The sequence below is a fragment of the Carcharhinus amblyrhynchos genome, chromosome 8, assembly GCF_965287045.1.
Source record: "Carcharhinus amblyrhynchos chromosome 8, sCarAmb.v2.hapA, whole genome shotgun sequence".
NCBI classification, from domain to species: Eukaryota; Metazoa; Chordata; class Chondrichthyes; order Carcharhiniformes; family Carcharhinidae; genus Carcharhinus; species Carcharhinus amblyrhynchos.
This window is the reverse complement of record NC_137331.1, coordinates 120716251-120731856: the sequence shown is the minus strand read 5'-3', so window position 1 is coordinate 120731856 and position 15606 is coordinate 120716251. Positions and strand designations below refer to the sequence as shown.

The following is a 15606-nucleotide window of genomic DNA, read 5'->3' as shown; positions in this document are numbered from 1 at the left end:
TCAAGCTTCTTGAGGGTCATTGGCGCCATCCAGTGGGCATGAAAGACATTGACATATCCAATCAGCCATGATCATATTGAAAGGCAGATCTGATGGGCTGAATGGCCTACTCCTGTCCCTATTTTTCTATAAAAGGTAAGAAAAATGTCAATTAATACAGAATATGTTACTTTGAACAATCTCATCATCCTAAGGTTTGTCTGTTCTCGTTCTTTGCTTTAATATAACACCTACGAATAATGTGCTGTTCATAGGGTGAACACTTTCCATTTCTCTGTTCCAGATATATGTATTGCTACTGCGATTTCCCTGCTTATGATAATGATCTGTGGAATGGCTACATATGGAGCATACAAGGTATGGTAACCTGATTACAGAAATGGTGATCCAATTCACAGCAGTTAAAATTTTGCTGGGTTTTATTTTGATTACGATATTGTAACTAATTTTCACAATGTATTTAGGGGTTTACAGCACGGAAACAGGCCCTTCGGCCCGACTTGTCCATGCCACCCAGTTTCCAGCCACTAAGCTAGTCCCAATTGCCCGCATTTGGCCCATATCCCTCTATACCCATCTTACCCATGTAACTGTCTAAATGCTTTTTAAAACATAAAATTGTACCTGCCTCAACTACTATCTCTGGCAGCTTGTTCCAAACATTCACCACCCTCTATGTGAAAAAATTGCCCCTCTGTAAATGTTTGTATCTCGCCCCTCTCACCTTAACCTACACCCCTTTTTCGACTCCCCTGCCTTTGGGAAAAGATATTGACTATCTACCTTACCTGCGCCCTCATTATTTTACAGACCTCTATAAGGTCACCCCTTAGCCTCCTACGCTCCAGACAAAGAAGTCCCAGTCTATCCAGCCTCTCCTTTTAACTCAAACCATCAAGTCCTGGTAGCAGCCTAGTAAATCTTTTCTGCACTCTTTCTAGTTTAACAATATCCTTTCTATGATAGGGTGACCAGAACTGTACACAGTATTCCAAGTGTGGTCATAAGAACATAAGAAATAGGAGCAGGAGTAGGCCATCTAGCCCCTCGAGCCTGCCCCGCCATTCAATAAGATCATGGCTGATCTGTCGTGGCTCAGTTCCACTTTCCCGCTCTCTCCCCATAACCCTTAATTCCCTTGTCTATCAGAAACTTATCTACCCGTGACTTAAATATATTTCGCGAGGTAGCCTCCACCACTTCAACGGGCAGAGAATTCCAGAGATTCACCACCCTTTGAGTGAAGAAGTTCCTCCTCAACTCCGTTCTAATCTGCACCCACCATATTTTGAGGCTGTGCCCCCTAGTCCTGCTATCCTTTCTAAGCGGGAAGAATCTCTCTAACTCTACTCTATCTAGCCCCTTCATTATCTTGTAAGTCTTATCAATATTTTGTACAACTTCAACAAGACGTCCCAACTCCTGTATTCAGTGTTCTGACCAATGAAACCAAGCATGCTGAATGCCTTCTTCACCACTCTGTCCACCTGTGACTCCACTTTCAAGGAGCTATGAACCTGTACCCCGAGATCTCTTTGTTCTACATTTGACTAGATTCTATTCAGAGCAAGTAAATTGCAATTTTGGCAAGACTATAACTATTGAAATTTGAACTTGTTTCAAGCTTTCCAGAAATTTTTCCTTCGCAAATTGTAGGATTGACATCTGGAAAGTTCCAGGCTGGTCAGGAGTCAAAGGGAAAATCCCCTAGAACACCTGATTGTGCAAGTCCAAAGCGAAAGTGAAAAATTCTCACCTCTGACATCAAATAAAATTGCCCACAGAAGTCTTTCGATTTCCCATTTTCCAAATTCAATTTGAATCTATGTCAAGTCAAAGGGATTGTCAGATGTTCAGTAACAGTGATCTCATCAAACAGAGTAAGAGCTAGTCACAGAATCACAGAATTGTTACGTTGCAGAAGGAGGCCATTCGGCCCATTGTGTCAGCGCCGGCCCTCCAAACGAACATCACCATTAGTGCCATTCCCCTGCCTTTTCCCCATACCCCTGCACATTGTTTCTCATGCCCTCTTGAATGCCTTGATTGAATCTGCCTCCGCCACACTTCCAGGTAGCACATTCCAGACCCCAACCACTCACTGGAAAAGATTCTTCTCACATTGCATTTGTTTCTTTTGCATCTTGGCAGGTACATGAACAGACAGGGACAGCACATCTACTGGTCCCCCTTTATCCACAGCACATGTTGTTTCTTCAAAGAACTCCCATAATGTGGTTAAACCTGATTTCCCTTTCACGAAACCATGTTGACTCTGCCTGATTACCCTCATTCTTTTCTAAGTGCCCTGCTATCACATCATTATTGGTCCGCCTTGTTGTCCAATTAGGGGCACACACACGGTGGGTCGTGCCAGGGCTGCTCTTGGATGTTTTGAGAGTAGCCTAGTACTTCACGTTGTTAGTGTGCGCTTAAACTGGACCAGATGCTGGGCAACACGACAGCTCAGTGACTATCACTGTTTGCTGTGCAGATACATGGATTTGGGCCGGTGTCTGTGGGAGTTTGCGCATTGTCCCCGTGCTTGTGTGGGTTTTCTCTGGGTGCTCCGGTTTCCTCCCACACCCCAAAGATGTGCTGTTAGGCTGATTGGTGTAACAAATTGTCCCTAAGTGAGTCTCCCCTCAATCAGGTTTCCAATGTGGAGTACCATAAGCGTAGACAAGGGTGGAAGAGGGAACTCACAATGTTGAAATGGCGGCGCGGGCTCGTTGGGCCGAAGGGCCTGTCTCCCGTGCTGTGTTGTTCTTTGTTCTTTATTAACAATGGCTTCAAACATTTTCCTAATGACAGATATTAAGCCAACTGGCCTGTAGGTCCCTGCTTTCTGTTTCCTTCCCTTTTTGAATAATGGAGCTGCATTTGCTATTTTCCAATGGAACCTTCCCTGAATCCAGGGAATTTCAGAAAATTTAAGACGATGCGTCAACTATCTTGCTAACCACTTCTTTTAATACCCTAGGCTGAATATTGCTCAAAAAAGACATTTTGTCGAAGCTTTTGCCTTGCACTTATCAGATTGATCGCAAAACGTCAGGGGAAACAACAACTTTATACTATATGAGAAGAGAGTGCTGATTGGTTGGCAAGCAGACTCTGGTGGAGACATTGCTATCAAAAATGCACCAGTTCATGGTGACTGACAGTTAACTGCCAAACGTAGTTTGAAAATGAAAACTTGGCTGATTGATCACTCAGCTGAAGGGCAACTAGGGGTGGAACAACAACTGCTGGCCTTACCAGCGATACCCACGTCCCAGAAAAGAATTTTTAAAACCTCCTGTTCGATGAGAATTGAACCAAAAGCACGAAAAATAGAACTCCCCTCTCCTCTTTTAATAAATATTAGAAAAGTTTATTACTCGTCTAATGGACGGTGTTTGGCTTTTATGTTAAGAGGTGTGAACTTGTACAGGTTCCCTCGATTGCTCCGCTGTTACAGTCCGCCAAGATTACGTTGAAGTGACATGCCCCAGTTCAAGAAATCAATTAGGAAGATATTGATCAGAGATGCAATATTGACAGCGCTTACAATCTGACGCCAGGTCTCCGGTTCTGCAGTGCGTATATAAAACTGTCATTGTTTCTGATTCCAGGTTCAATAAAAATGAGCGAGGTGGGATCTCGCCGAACTGTGTCAGAACAGGGATAAAGGCAAAGTACTGCGGACGCTGGAATTTGAAATAAAAGAACAGAAAACGCTGGAAAATCTCAGCAGGTCTGACAGCATCTGTGGAGAGAGAATAGAGCCAATGTTTCGAATCTGCATGACCCTTCGTCAGAGCTCCCATGTCAATTCTGCCTAATTGTATTACGATTTTCTACATATCCTGCTATTGCCTCCTTGATATTGGATTTGAGCCATTTTCCCAATGACAGGCACTAGGCTGACTGGCCTGTGGTTTCCTCCTTTCTTGAACAGAGCTGTTACATTAGGGATTTTTCATTCCGCTGGGACTTTTCCAGAATACCCGGGAATTTGGGAGTCACAACCAAAGTAACTTAAATTATATTTGGCCTTCAGCCTAATTAAACGACCCCAAATCCCCACAGGAGCAATTTTCCAACAGAATTTCAAACACGGGCGGCACAAGGGTCATTCAGAATGGAAAAGTCGGCCAGCTCTGACGGAGGGTCATCCACACCCGGAACGTTGGCTCCATTCTCTCTCCCCAGCTGCTGTCAGACCTGCTGAGATTTTTCCAGCACTTTCTGTTTTCGACCTCTGCAAAACTGACATCTCTTTGTTTCCTCTTGGTTTTCCAGCAACTCAGCGCTTGGATCATCCCGTTCTTCTGTTACCAGATCTTCGATTTTGCCCTCAACGCCCTTGTAGTCATCAGCGTGGTCGTCTATCCAAACTACATCCAGGACTATCTGAGACAGCTGGTACAAAATGTGCAATTTTTGTGTGAAGTCATAAGCTTTGAAAGGTGGGAGAAAGAGGGGGGGGGAAGGGTGTCTGTTCATATCTCACTGTGTCAGCTGGTGAAATTTAGATTCAATTATAACGAATAAACTCTGGAATTGAAAAGTTTCCATTTTTAATTTGAACATTTACGCAGTGACCAATAGAATCAGAGAATCCCTACAGGACAGCAGGAGGCCAATGGGTTCATCAGCTCCGCACTGACTCTCCAACACAGGATCCCACCCAGGCTCTATGCCTGTAACCCCATTAATCCCCCTAATCTACACATTTTTGGACACTAAGGGGCAACTTAACGCAACCAATCCAACATCTTTGGAATGCGGGGGGAAACCGGAGCATCCAGAGGAAACCCAAACAGGTAGAACAAAGAAAATTACAGCACAGGATTAGGCCCTTCGGCCCTCCAAGTCACGCTGCCCATCTAAACTAAAACCCCCTGACCATTCCGGGGACCATATCCCTCTATTCCCATCCTATTCATGTATCTGTCCAGACGCCTTTTAAAAATCACTATTGTATCTGCTTCCTCTACCTCCCCCGGCAACGGGTTCCAGACACCCACCAACCGCTGTGTAAAAAACTTGTGACGGGGGAGAATGTGCAAACTCCACACAGACGTTGACCCAAGCCAGGAATCGAACCTGGGTCCCTGGTTCTGCGGGGCAGCAGTGCTAACCATTGTGCCACCCACTTAAACTATGGTCTACTGCTGTAAATACACTTCTGGTCACCTTTAGGGAAGAAGATCTGCTGCCCTTACCCAGTCTTGCCTACGTGGAAATCCAGACCCAGTGGCTAACTCTTGATCCAGTCAAGGGGCTATTAGGGATGGCCAACAAATGCGGGCTTTCCCGATGATGCCCACATTCCATGAACTAATTAAAAAAGATAAACCTCTTTACACAAAGAGTGGTGAGAATGTGGAATCGCTACCACAGAGAAATTGTTGAACTAAATACATTAACGGGGAAAACCGTGAGGGGTAAAGGAGATCAAAATTTATTAAAATAACAGAGGAGACCATTCAGCCCATCAAGCCTGTGCTGATTTCTGACAGAGTATTTTACCCTAGGTCCTATCCCCATAACCCACATTTATCATGGTCAATCCATCGAACCTACACATCTTTGGACACTAAGGGACAATTTAGCATGGCTAATCCACCTAACCTACTCATTTTTGGACACTCAGGGGCAATTTAGCATGGCCAATCCATCTAACCTGCACGACTGGAGCGTGGGAGGAAACCGGAGCACCCGGAGGAAACCCATGCAGATCCAGAGAGAATGTGCAGACTCCACACAGACAGTGACCCAAGGTCAAAATTGAATCTGGGTCCCTGGCACTGTGAGGCAGTAGCTGCTAATTAGCTTACCGCTGTGCCATCGTGCCATCCTTGTTAGGGTTGAATGGAATTGGTGGGAGGGGGTTCATGTGGAGCATAAATATTGGCGGAGTTCTGAGTTTGATTATTTCTCTACGTTTCATTTCCACAGCCGAGTAATATCCCGCACAAGGAGGACATAATGTCCATGAACCCAACATGCCTGGTGTTTATTGTTCTCACCTTTGTCGGTATCATCCTGGCCTTTAAGGTAAGTTCGAGCTCCCATTTTATCAGACCTCATGTTTACTGAAGTGAGCTGGGAGAGTGATGCCTGATTGATGTCACTCTTGTTCCTTGGCTTTGCACCAGGATTTAACTCGTGATTTCCACCGTGAACTCCATAATCCATCATTTTTATTAATGACTCACATCATCATTCTCAAGAAAGCAATCCTTCAACGAAACACTCCAGCTAAGAACATTGTGGGAAACTAGAGTTGAAAATGGAATAGTTCTATTTTTGGAAATATACTTCTAAGAACATAAGAACTAGGAGCCATCTAGCCTGCTCCGCCATTTAATAAGATCATGGCTGATCTTTTCGTGGACTCAGCTCCACTTACCCACCCGCTCACCATAATCCTTAATTCCTTTACTGTTCAAAAATTTATCTCTCTTTGCCTTCAAAACATTCGATGAGGTAGCCTCAACTGCTTCACTGGGCAGGGAATTCCACAGATTCACAACCCTTTGGATGAAGAAGTTCATAGAATCCCTGTAGTGCTGATCTGTGCCCCTCATTGTTTTATAGACCTCTACAAGATCACCCCTCAGCCTCCTATGCTCCAGAGAATAAAGTCCCAGTCTATCCAGCCTCTCCTTATAACTCAAACCATCAAGTCCCAGTAGCAACCTAATAAATCTCTTCTTTCTAGTTTAATAATATCCTTTCTATAATAGAGTGACCAGAATTGCACACAGTATTCCAAGTGTGGACTTACCAATGCCTTGTACAACATCAACAAGACTCTCAACTCCTGTTTTCAACATTCTGACCAATGAAACCAAGCATGCCCAATGCCTCCTTCACCACTCTGTCCACCTGTGACTCCACTTTCAAGGAGCTATGAACATGTACCCCTAGATCTCTTTGTTCTGTAACTCTCCCCAACGCCCTACCATTAACTGAGTAAGTCCTGCCCTGGATCAGTCTACCAAAATGCATCACCTCGCATTTATCTAAATTAAACTCCATCTGCCATTCGTCAGCCCAGTGGCTCTATTACTCAGCATCTTTAACAAAATACTGATAAATATCTGGTTAGGAGATGGGCTAGATTGTGTAAAAAACATACAGAGCGAATGTATTTTGATTTGATTTATTATTATTACGTGTATTAGTATACAGTAAAAAGTATTGTTTCTTGCACGCTATACAGACAAGGCACACTGTTCATAGAGAAGGAAAGGAGAGAGTGCAGAATGTAGTGTCACAGCTAGGGTGTAGAGAAAGATCAACTTAATGTGAGGTAGGTTCATTCAAAAGTCTGACAGCAGCAGGGAAGAAGCTGTCCTTGAGTCGGTTGGTACGTGACCTCAGACTTTTGTATCTTTTTCCTGATGGAAGAAGGTGGAAGAGAGAATGTCTGGGGTGCGTGGGGTCCTTAATTATGCTGGCTGCTTTGCCGAGGCAGCGGGAAGTGTAGACAGAGTGAACTGAGTGGGAGGCTGGTTTGTGTGATGGACTGGGATACTTTAACAAACCTTTGTCGTGTCTTATCATAGAATCAGCTGTGCAGAAGGAGGCCATTCAGCCCATCGAGCCTGCACCAACCACAATCCCAGGTCTTATCCCAGCATCCCACACATTTGCCCTCCTAGACCACCTGACACGAAGGGGGAATTTAGTATGGCCAATCAACCTAATACGCACATCACAGTGGTTAGCACGGCTGCCCCACAGTGCCAGGGACCCGGGTTCGATTCCCGGCTCGGGTCACTGTCTGTGTGGATTCTGCACATTCTCCCCGTGTCTGCGTGGGTTTCCTCCGGGTGATCCAGTTTCGTCCCACAGTCCAAAGATGTGTGGGTTAGGTTGATTGGCCGTGCTAGATTGCCCCTTAGTGTCAGGGGGATTAACAAGGTAATTATGTGGCGTTACGGGGATAGGGCCTGGGATTATGGTTGGTGCAGATCAGATGGGCCAAATGGCCTCCTTCTGCACTGTAGGGATTCTATGATCTTCGGACCTTGGAAGGAAAGCGGAGCACCTGGAGCAAACCCACGCCAACACAGGGAGAACGCGGAGACTCCACACAGACGGTGGCCCGAGGCTGGAATTGAACCCGGGTCCCTGGCACTGCGAGGCAGCAGTGCTAACCACCGTGCCTCGGTCTTGGCCAGAGCAGGAGCCGCAGAAAGCTGCGATACAATAAAGTGGCACCTTCTAAACACAAATACCGATTGTGCATCGGAGAAGGTAGATAATGAAGTGGGTGTGCTTTCGGTTCTCGAGTTATTCATGGAAACGGAGCAGGAAGGCTACTGTAATTTTCAAAAGATGGAATAACACATTCCTGTGTACTTTGAACCGTCGCCTCTTCCTGGGTTTTACAACGGGCAGTCTTATTCTCCCTACCTGTCATAGCAGGAGTTTTGTTTGCGCAATTGGAAGTTTATACATAAATACGCTCCAAGCTGCCAAAGAAAATTCATAGTCGATGGAGGAAACTGATGTTAAAGGATCTGGAATCAACACTCGCTTGAGGGGATAATATTATTGCTGGCCGGAGTTTAGTATTTTCTGCTCCTGGCGATTGGATCCGAGCCTGGATTTGAGGACTTATGCTGCCTGCTGTGGACTACGATGATTTTATCAGATTCGAGTTTACATTAAGCAGTGTTAGCGATTGATTTACCAGCGCTGGAGTGGGAGAAGTACACAGGAGTCAACCCTCTGGACCGAGGTGAAAAACCCAACCCTTAAAATATCGGGGAGCTGAAATATCGCCGCCAGCTGAACCGAGTGCACAGCCAGGCGGTCGGAGAACGTTTTAAAGCTGGAATCTTTCAAACCCCAGCGGTGACTGGCCAGGAGCTGCTTTTCACTCCCAAGCTCGGAGCATTGGAATTGGTGGACGAAAGAAGAGCAGGAAGGGGAAAAAACGGAAAATGCTGGAAAGTTCCAACAGTGAAGGGTGCTTGTGCATGAGTCGCAAAAACCCAGCCTGCAGGTGCAGCAGGTGGTCAGGAAGGCGAATGGGATGCTGGCCTTCATAGCGAGGGGGATTGAATATAAAAGTAGGGAGGTCTTGCTGCAGCTGTATAGGGCATTGGTGAGGCCGCAGCTGGAGTACTGTGTGCAGTTTTGGGCGCCGCACCTGCGCAAAGATATTTTGGCCTTGGAGGGAGTGCAGAGGAGGTTTACTAGGCTGATACCGGAGTTGAGGGGGTTGAGCTATGAGGAGAGGCTGAATAAACTAGGCTTGTACTCGTTAGAGTTTAGAAGAATGAGGGGAGATCTCATTGAGACGTATAAGATGATGAATGGGATGGATAGGATAGAGGTGGAGAGACTCTTCCCGCTCAGAAAAGACAGTAGGACTAGGGGGCACAGCCTCAAGATAAAAGGGGGGCGGTTTAGAACGGAGTTGAGGAGGAACTTCTTCACTCAAAGCGTGGTGAATCTCTGGAATTCTCTGCCCGTTGAAGTGGTGGAGGCTGCCTCGCTAAATATTTTTAAGACACGGGTTGATAGGTTTTTGATAAGAGAGGGGATTAAGGGTTATGGGGAGAAAGCGGGAAAGTGGAACTGAGCCACAACAGATCAGCCATGATCTTATTGAATGGCGGGGCAGGCTCGAAGGGCTAGATGGCCTACTCCTGCTCCTATTTCTTATGTTCTTATGTTCTTATGTATGGATAGGGTGGACAGTGGGAAGCTTTTTCCCAGGGCGGAGGTGACGATCACGAGGGGGTCACGGGCTCAAGATGAGATGGGGGGGGGGCGAGGTATAACTCAGATATCAGAGGGACGTTTTTTACACAGAGGGTGGTGGGGGCCTGGAATGCGCTGCCAAGTAGGGTGGTGGAGGTGGACACACTGGGATCGTTTAAGAATTACCTGGATAGTCACATGAGCAGACTGGGAATGGAGGGATACAAACAAATGGTCTAGTTGGACCAATGAGCGGCGCAGGCTTGGAGGGCTGAAGGGTCTGTTTCCCGTGCTGTACTGTTCTTTGTTCTCTTAATTCTAGCGGCACCCCTGGAGAAAGGAAGTAGCTTCAAATCCTCAAGGCGAGTCTGCCCTCTTCAGCAGATCAGGGTGGGGGGGCTGCTAGCCCAGACACAAAGGCCCCCATGCCCTTTTTCCATTCTACCATTTCTGGAGCCTTTGGAGAGGGCACGGAAAAGATTTACCCAGGATGTTGCCTGGTGTGGAGGGCATTAGCTCTGAGGAGAGGTTGGAGAAACTTGGTTTGTTCTCACTGGAGCGACAGAGGTTGAGGGGCGACCTGATAGAAGTCTACAAGATTATGAGAGGCACGGACAGAGTGGATAGTCAGAAGCTTTTCCCCAGGGTGGAAGAGTCAATTACTAGGGGGGCACAGGTTTAAGGTGCGAAGGTCAAGGTTCAAAGGAGATGTACCAGGCAAGTTTGTTTACACTGAGGGTAGCGGGTGCCTGGAACTCATTGCCGGGGGAGGTAGTGGAAGCAGATACGATAGTGAGTTTTAAAGGGCGTCTGGATAAACGCATGAATAGGATGGGAATAGAGGGATATGGTCCCCGGAAGGGTAGGGGGTTTTAGATCAGTCAGGCAGCATGGTCAGTGCAGGCTTGGAGGGCCGAAGGGCCTGTTCCTGTGCTGTAATTTTCTTTGCTCTTTATTCTTTGTTCTCTGAATCTGTTTAAGAGTCTATCTGGGAGAAAAACGAGCAAGCAGTGGAGTAGGGTAACGCTCTGGGGTCTGTGTTCAAATCCCACCACGCATGGCGAAATTCTGGGTCATAAAAATCTGAAATCTACTGATGACCATGAAACGATTGTTGTCAAAACCCATCTGGTTCACTAATGTCCCTTTAGGGAGGGAAATCTGCCGTCCTTACCCAGTCTGGCCTACATGTGACTCCAGAGACTCATAAATGGTTTAAAAGTGGCACAGTGGTTAACGCTGCTGCATCACAGCACCAGGGACCCAGGTTCAATTCCAGCCTCAAGCGACTGACTGCCTGTGTAGAGTCTGCACATTCTCCCCATGTCTGCGTGGGTTTCCTCCGGGCGCTCCGGTTTCCTCCCACGGTCCAAAGATGTGCAGGTTAGGTTGATTGGCTGTGCTAAATTGTCCCTTAGTGTCAAGGGGGTTAGCAGAGTAAATACATGGGGTTACGGGGAGAGGGCCTGGGCAGGATTGTGGTCAGTGTAGACTCAATGGGCCGAATGGCTGTACTGTAGGATCCTATGGATTGTATGAAAGCCACACAGTGGGAGGGCAATAAGAGATGGGCAATAAATACTCTGTCAGCGACACCAACATTTCATGAATGAATTTGTTACTGATCGATAGTTCTGGTATTATCTTTATAAATCCTTTATTACATCAATTTCCTTTTTGAAATCCAGTGAGTGGAACTGTGCACAGCAATCCTAACTATCACCTTGCCACGATTCAATACATAACTTCTCCACATTCAATTCTGTTCTTTTCAGAATGTTATAAAGTTATTGCAGTTTGTTTATTAGTGTCTTAAGTAGGCTTACATTAACACTGCAATGAAGCTACTGTGAAAATCCCCTAGTCGCCACACTCCGGCGCCTGTTTGGGTACACTGAGGGAGAATTTAACACGGCCAATGGACCTAACCAGCACAACTTTCGGACTGTGGGAGGAAACCCACGCAGACACGGGGAGAATGTGCAGACTCCACAGAGACAATGACCCAATCTGGGAATCGAACCTGGGTCCCTGGCGCTGTGAGGCAACAGTGCTAATCACAGTGTATATGATCTGGGATGTGGGTGTGGGTCTGGGTTGGTACACAGAGAATTGTGGGTTTAATTCCACAATGGCAAGCGTGAAGTATAAAGGGTTGAAGATGCTATTCGACAGCCAATATCCTGAGTGACGTAAGATCACATCACGAGAGTATGAGGTTCTACGTCGAGCCACATCCTCATTTTTGCACTGCACATTGGAGAATGTTCAATGAAAGGCAAAATTACCCTCCAGCAGGCTCTATCATCCCCATCTAAGACCCACAGTGATGCTAACAGATCAAGTAGGGTTCAGTTGACGTGGTGATTAGTTGCGTAGAATTAAGAGAAAACACAAACAGTTTTTCTTTAAGCAAATACGGAGGCAGGGGAAGTGTGGGGTGGGAGGGAAGAGAGGGGAGGAGGGAAACAAAGGAAAGGCCTGTGATAAGGTGGAAGGCAGGAGAGAATTGGATTGACGGTACAAAGCAGAAGCGGATGTTAAAGCGAGGGATAAAGAAACAAAACATAGGTCTTGAGGAGGTGTAAATGAGGCAGGACGAGGGGAGGGATGCAAAAGAGGAGTCTGCCTCCATGTGCCAGGCAACATAATAGAGGAAAGGCATCCTGCCAGCTGTGTACCAACAGGGAATCCCCAAACCAGGCAGCAAACTGCCCCCCCCTCTATTAATCACAGTATTTCTGGTGTAGCTTTCTCCACTATCATTCCCAGAACCTGCTGTCAGGGAAACCATTCCAATCTAAAACCCCCGTCTCTGGCACCGACACTCCATGCTCAGAAAAACCAAGCAGACTTTCTCATCCATGGGGAGGTGATGGCCCAGTGGGATTACTAGACTCTTACTCTAGAAACTCAGCTAATGTTCTGGGGACCCAGGTTCGAATCCCGCCACGGCAGGTGGTGGAATTTAAATGCAATTAAAAAAATCTGGAATTAAGAATCTACTGATGACCATGAAACCATTGTCAATCATCTGGTCCCTTTAGCAGAGGAAATCTGCTGTCTTTACCCGGTCTGGCCTACATGTGACTCCAGAGCCACAGCAATGTGGTTGACTCTCAACTGCCCTCGAGCAACTCAGGATGGGCAATAAATGCTGGCCAGCCAGCAACACCCATGTCCCACACATAAATGTCTTAAAAAAACACCATAATGACTTTAACAAGACCCATGATGTGGACCTTTTAGAATACGAGCTCCCAGATTAAGGCGGCAATGATTTGTCCTATCAGGGAGCCCTGTGTGTGTAGGTAATGTGGAGTGTCAGGGTTACTGGCACTCGGGGTCTATACTCTGTACGAGGAGATATCTGTCTGAGTGTTACTGACTAGTTAAATATATCTAAGTCTGGTGAAGGGACATGGAAGAAGTTATTTCACTAACAAACATAAATAGGGAACAACTTGATGGAAAGAGCCTAAGATGTTGAACACACTTTGATATAGGATTTTGACTTCTTATTTCAGTGGCTTTGTCAGAATTAAAGTAAAAGTATAAATTTGTTTATTCGTGTCACAAGTAAGGCTTACATTAACACTGCAATGAAGTTACTGTGAAAATCCCCTAGTCGTCACACTCTGGTGCCTGTTCGGGTACACTGAGGGAGAATTTAACACAGCCAATGCACCTAATCAGCATATCTTTCAGACTGTGGGAGGAAACCAGAGCATTTGGAGGAAACCCACACAGACATGGGGAGAACGTGCAGACTCCAGACAGACAGTGACCCAAGCCGGGAATCAAACCCAGGGTCCATGGGGCTGTGAGGCAGCAGTGCTAATCACTGTGGCACCGTGCCGTCCTGTAGTTGTGTGACAGCAGCATGTGGACAATCTTTCCGTATTGAAGTAGGAATGTAAAGATACATCTTCTGTATTTTCCAGGCGTATCTAATTGGCTGCGTCTGGAACTGCTACAGGTACATCAACGGCAGACAATCGGCAGACGTTTTAGTCTACGTCACCAACGACACTGCGGTAGGCATTAACATACAGACTTCCATTTCTTTTCATTTTGCGATGTTTTCCCTCTCCTCCAGGAGAAGGTTTGTCTGATCTCTGCCTTCTCTTAGTTTAGAAGGCAAAGTGAATCACAGCTACCCCCCCCAGGGGGCACTTCATTGGATGAACTTCAGACAATTTGCCCGGTTACATTTCACGGGCCAGATTTTCAAAACAAGGCCGAGAATCTTGGGTCCCGACCCCACGCCACGACTGTGCTGCTCTTGAGATGCAATTTTGAAATGTAAATGGCCTAACCGAGCATGGGCCCAATGCGTAGTGCAAAGCGTCTCCAGAATGCAGGGGGTGCCTGCCTGTTGCCAGTGGCAACGGTAGATGGCAGCCATGATGGGAGCTGCCACTGCCTTGCCAAAGAGAGGAGGCAACACCTCAAAGAACCAGTGGCGCAATCCCTTGGAGCAGTACCTATGCAGCCAAGTTAGAGGTAATGCAGAGAGAGGTAATGGTACAGTGGTAATGTCACGAGATTCGTGCTCCTGATGCCCGGGTTCATGCTCTGGGGACACGGGTTCAAATCCCATCAGGGCAGCTGATGGAATTTAAATTCAATGAATGAATTTGGAACACGCGGCAAATCTCAGTAATAAAACTATTATCGATGATCGTACAAACCTCCATCAGGTAAATGTCCTTTAGGGAAGGACATGTCGTCCTGGTCTGGCCTACATGTGATTCCAGAGCCACAGCGATGTGGTTGACTCTTAACTGCCCCTCTTAAATGGCCTAGCAAGCCACTCAGTTCAAGGGCAATTAGGGATGGGCAATAAATGTTGGTTCAGCCAGCGACACCCACATCCCACAGGAGGATAAAGGGCACTGATCAGCTAGATAGTCAATATCTTTTCCCGGATGTAAGGGGAGTCTAAAACTAGAGGGAACAGGTTTAAGGTGAGAGGGGAGAGATACAAAAGAGTCCAGAGGAGGAATTTTTTCACTCAGAGGGTGGTGAGTGTCTGGAACGAGCTGCCAGAGGTAGTAGTAGAGGCGGGTACAATTTTGTCTTTTAAAAATCATTTAGATAGTTACATGGATACGACGGGTATAGAGGGATATGGACAGAGTGGATAAGGAGCAGCTGTTCCCCTTAGTTGGAGGGTCAGTTACGAGGGGACATAGGTTCAAGGTGAGGGGCAGGAGGGTTTAGGAGGGATTTGAGGAAAACCTTTTTACCCAGAGGGTGGTGAGGGTTTGGAATGTGCTGCCTGGGAGGGTGGTGGAGGCGGGATGCCTCACACCTGTAAAAATGATGCGGAGACACCGGTGTTGGACTGGGGTGGGCTCAGTAAGAAGTCTCACAACACCAGGTTCAAGACCAACAGGTTTATTTGGAATCACCAGCTTTCGGAGCGCTACTTCTTCATCAGGTGAGTGGAGAGTTGGGTTTCACAAACACGGCATATATAGACAGAGACGCAATTGCAAGACAATGATGGAAATGTGAGTAATTACAGGTAGTCAAGTCTCTACAGGTATAGACAATGTGAGTGGAGATTTCAGGATCTTGTCTGCTTTCTTGCATCTTTGTAAATGCTTGATGTCTGTGTTGACATAAGCAATCTTGTTGGAGATCCTCTCCACTTTGAGCCGGCGGTTTACGGTGTCGGTGGTAGCCATGATGTGTAGATGCTGGCCCCGCTCGCCAGATGGGTAAAAAACCCATCTGATTCACTAGTGTCCTTTATGGAAGGAAATCTGCCATCCTTACCCAGTCTGGCCTACATGTAAGAGCATAAGAACATAAGAACATAAGAAATAGGAGCAGGAGTAGGCCATCTAGCCCTTCAAGCCTGCCCCACCATTCAATAAG

At 46.6% G+C, this 15606-nt stretch overlaps 1 protein-coding gene across 1 annotated transcript in view; it reads left to right on the top strand.

The window, feature by feature from the left end:
• laptm4b (lysosomal protein transmembrane 4 beta) overlaps positions 1–15606 on the top strand; it is a 58635-nt gene that overhangs the window by 20405 nt on the left and 22624 nt on the right. Inside the window, exons 3-6 of the mRNA XM_080194731.1 lie at positions 284–357; positions 4288–4410; positions 5950–6048; positions 13662–13754. Of these exons, the coding sequence (XP_080050857.1) occupies positions 284–357; positions 4288–4410; positions 5950–6048; positions 13662–13754 (389 nt within the window). The remainder of the gene's footprint in view (positions 1–283; positions 358–4287; positions 4411–5949; positions 6049–13661; positions 13755–15606) is intronic.